Source organism: Gadus morhua, chromosome 7 (genome assembly GCF_902167405.1).
Source record: "Gadus morhua chromosome 7, gadMor3.0, whole genome shotgun sequence".
In the NCBI taxonomy this organism is placed as follows: Eukaryota; Metazoa; Chordata; class Actinopteri; order Gadiformes; family Gadidae; genus Gadus; species Gadus morhua.
In genome coordinates this window covers 16,262,276-16,266,531 of record NC_044054.1, presented here as the reverse complement: position 1 = coordinate 16,266,531, position 4,256 = coordinate 16,262,276, and the positions used below count along the sequence as shown (strand labels likewise).

Genomic DNA, 4,256 nt, shown 5'->3' with positions numbered 1-4,256 from the left:
TCCGTGAAAGCCCGAAACCCATTAGAACACATTGGGAAATTGTAAACTAATATATATATAGAGGTTAGTTATTTTATTTCATATAGTGTGCTTTTATAATTGAACACGTTGTGCCTTGTCCTTAATGGCACCGCAGAGCTCTTTTGCTCAAATCCTCTGGCCAGACCCGGGCGCGCAACAGCCATCATGAGGAAGATGAGGAAAAGGCAAAGCGCGCACATTGGCTGCAGTCACAACCACGGGGATCTCTGCCGTGTTTGTGGACTATCCACACTTGGGAATATATTGCTTAAAATGGGACGGTTCCTAAGTGCTGTCTGAAAATAAAACACAACTATGCAGAACATACGACGAAGTAACCAACGCGTGGACCACTGAGACGGGACAGAGAGAATCCCGCCAAGGGGTGCGAGGTGCCGATGTGCCAAATGTTGCCTCGTTCTGGACCACTGGATGTGTATCGCTTGAATGGATGTTCACTTTGATTCTTATGCATTCTACTAGGCTTCTGCGGACTTGACCGGATAGTGCCACTGCTATTCGCTTTTATGAATGACCTGATTGGCATTGAATTGGATTTATATCGTACCCCCCTCCTCCCACGCTAAAAAAGACCTAAAGATAGACTCTGGATTTATTGCCTCCTGTTTCCTCTCGCTCATACCTGTGGATGCCCAAACGCAAGCAGAGCGCGCAGTCCCTCCAGTGATGCAGGAGACCTCTGGGATATATGTGCACAGGGGTACATGGTGTCTCTCGAAGTACACTGCCAACATCCTTTACGGTTAGTACAAACTCAACTGTTGAAGCGAAACGATTTGGAAGGGTTGGATGGAAACATTGCTTTTTTTGTGTTCGCAAACGAGCATTTGACCTCTTCCACCTGGAGCACAGCAGCACGTCGGCTGGATGCAGGCGCTGCGCTGCTGCTGTGCTTTCCAACGATCCATACATGAGACTTTCCATGGCGTACTGCTTCCACGAGGAAACGAGGGAACTTTCGTCAGCTGTTTTTGATGTGCACACGACCGTTGTCTCCGTGACCCAGCAGCTGCGATGATATTCCAGATGATATCACGTTCAGCGCCAGGCAATGTGAAGACAATACATGTGGAGTTCGGATTATCTTTTACTGGCAACAAATGCATAACCACGCAGAAACGCCTCGGGATCATCCAATCCGATTAATGCAGCGGGGGAAACAATCCCAAGAAGTTATCAATGAGCTGGCTTATAAGGTTGACGATTGACCCCATGTATATTTTCTTAACAGTTTTGCAACCAAATGATGTTTAACTTTCACAGACCGGTTTAACAAAATGAAATAAACGAAGCGTAAGGTTTGCAAAGTGACATGCGGACAGCTGGGGGAACTACTGCCGGATTTCACGCTAGAATGTCTGCTGCTGCTGCTGCAGGATTTAATGAAAGGGACGGAATACCGTAGGGAATACTCATCAGAGGAGAAATGGCTGCTACGGTAAGGAATATCGAGATGACCCAGTCTGTGGGAGAGCTGGTGCCGAGACAGCACGCCTCTCCTCCAGTCAGGCTCTCCGTCTAACCCCCAGCCCACCACACACCATTGCAGCAGAGGGGGATTGTGATGGGGTGACTTCCGAGAGCCTCCTGAGTTGCCCCCCCTGTTCTCTGTTTGAATCGCGGAGTGAGATAAACGATGGATCATAATTTCTCATCCGTGCGAGACGGCGTGTTGCTACCCCCCGAGAGAGACTCCCCCAAGCGTGTTTTGACGGGATGCTTCCTCTTCCTCCTCATCCTCACCACGTTGCTGGGCAACACACTCGTGTGCGTCGCCGTCACCAAGTTCCGCCACTTGAGGTCAAAGGTCACCAACTTTTTCGTCATCTCGCTCGCCATATCCGACCTCCTGGTGGCCATCCTGGTCATGCCGTGGAAAGCGGCCACGGAGATCGTGGGCTCCTGGCCCTTCGGCGCGTTCTGCAACGTCTGGGTGGCGTTTGACATCATGTGCTCCACGGCGTCCATACTGAACCTGTGCGTCATCAGCGTGGATCGTTACTGGGCCATCTCCAGCCCCTTCCGCTACGAGCGCAAAATGACTCCTAAGGTGGCGTGTCTGATGATCAGCGTGGCGTGGACCCTCTCCGTCCTCATTTCCTTCATCCCCGTGCAGCTCAACTGGCACAAGGCCCAGACCACCGGCTACGGCGCCGACCTCAACGTCACCTTCCCGGTGGACCTGCCGCCGGACAACTGCGACTCCAGCCTGAACCGCACCTACGCCATCTCCTCGTCCCTCATCAGCTTCTACATCCCCGTGGCCATCATGATCGTCACCTACACGCGCATCTACCGCATTGCGCAGAAGCAGATCCGCCGCATCTCGGCCCTGGAGCGGGCGGCCGAGAGCGCCAAGAACCGCCACGGCAGCATGGGCAACAGCAACTCCATGGAGGGTGAGAGCTCCTTCAAGATGTCCTTCAAGCGGGAGACCAAAGTGCTGAAGACGCTCTCGGTCATCATGGGCGTGTTCGTGTGCTGCTGGCTGCCATTTTTTATCCTCAACTGCATGGTGCCCTTCTGCGAGGCGGCGCGGGCCGGCGCCGGCGCTGACGGCGACGACGACTTCCCCTGCATCAGCTCCACCACCTTCGACGTGTTCGTGTGGTTCGGCTGGGCCAACTCCTCCATCAACCCCATCATCTACGCCTTCAACGCCGACTTCCGCCGGGCCTTCTCCACGCTGCTGGGCTGCCACCGGCTGTGTCCGGGCGGCAACGCCATCGAGGTCGTCAGCATCAACAACAACGCCGGCGGCGGCGGTCACCCGCCTCTGTCCAGCACCAACTCCCAGTACCAGCCCAAGAGCCACATCCCCAAGGAGAGCCACCCCTCGGCCAGCTACCTGATCCCCCACAGCATCCTCTGCCAGGAGGAGGAGCCGGACAAGGAGGGCCGGGGGGTCTGTGGCCCCGGGGGCGGGGAGGGGGAGGGGCTGGGGATGTTGGACAGCAGCGAGGCTGAGACGCGCGCGGCGGACGCTTCAGGGAACTCCGACAGCGACGCGGACGTCTCCCTGGACAAGATCAATCCCATCACGCAGAACGGACAGCATAAAGGCCTCCCCTGCTGAGCCAGTGCAGGGAGCTGATGGCTCTTTGTGTGTGCGTGTGTGTGTTTGTGTGTTTGTGTGCGTGTGTGTGTGGGGATGGAGGCGGGCAATGTGCACAGAGGCCGTGGGAAAGGGGGTTTCACACATGGCGACGGTGATGTCCCCAAGGAGTTAGATAACGGAGCGGACGTTACAGAACAGGACATCTTGTTAAAAATCACTGAGGAACCTTAACAATTTTTCCATGGAACCTAACCGAATGTTTAAAAAAGTGAAGGCACTTTATTCTGGATATAACTATCTGCAAAAGACATTCAGCATTTATTATAGTATTATACAATGCAGATTTGCTGATCAAATGTCATGATTCGTTTCCAAGATGCAGGCACATAATGTGTCCATCTGGCAGGATGTACAGTTTTTTGGTGACACCAAATCTATCCTGGAGAGATTTACAACCAGTATTTACAACAGAGGGCGGTGTAGTAATAATAGCTGTTTGTGTTGTAAGTAGCAGCTTTGTGTCTTTCATATTCTCAAACTAAAAGAGAGCCATCTGGGTGAACTGACTTTGTACTGTGTGTTTATTAGGGGCAGTCCTGCTGGGTGAAATCTGAATGTTGAATTTATTTGAGAAGTCTAAACAGACTCAAAAGGAATGTTAATTTATGTTTGTTAGACTCCTGTGCCCAAAATACTAATTTGAACAAAAAACGGAACGGAAAATGTGTAAATACAAGGGAAAATCCACATTTTCTATTTTCTCTCAGTGTTTATGAAGTGGCACTGGGCCAGGAATCTCCCCTTTGGTTCACTCATGTTTTGAGGCCCCTGGCCGCGTTCCCATATATCTTTTATACTTTTTTACTTTCAAATCTCATCCCCCTTTGCTGTTATATCTCCAGATGTCCAACAATCGTGACATTATTTGCAATTGAGTTTGGTGTGTATGCACGTGTGTATGTGTGTGCTTGCATGTACGCTCGTGTGTGTTTGTATGTGTGCTTGAGCAGGAGGAAGTGTGATACTGGGTTGGTGTGTGTGTTTGTGTGTGTGTGTGTGTGTGTGTCTGTGTGTGAGCACATAAATGGCAGAAGGAAAGACGTATGAATTATACATTGGCATTAGAGTGCTTAAAGTTGAGGCATGTTTAAAGGCA

General features: G+C 51.5%; 1 protein-coding gene across 1 annotated transcript; it reads left to right on the top strand.

Moving 5' to 3' along the window:
* drd1b (dopamine receptor D1b) lies at nt 1-3,666 on the top strand. The gene has a single exon (XM_030360222.1). The coding sequence runs from the start codon at nt 1,679-1,681 to the stop codon at nt 3,116-3,118; it is 1,440 nt and encodes a 479-aa protein (XP_030216082.1). The 5' UTR covers nt 1-1,678; the 3' UTR covers nt 3,119-3,666.
* The last annotated feature ends 590 nt before the right edge of the window (nt 3,667-4,256 follow it).

Bases quoted from the DNA above. Each gene is read 5' to 3' on its own strand.
- drd1b (XM_030360222.1), top strand. From the start codon at position 1,679: ATGGATCATAATTTCTCATCCGTGCGAGACGGCGTGTTGCTACCCCCC.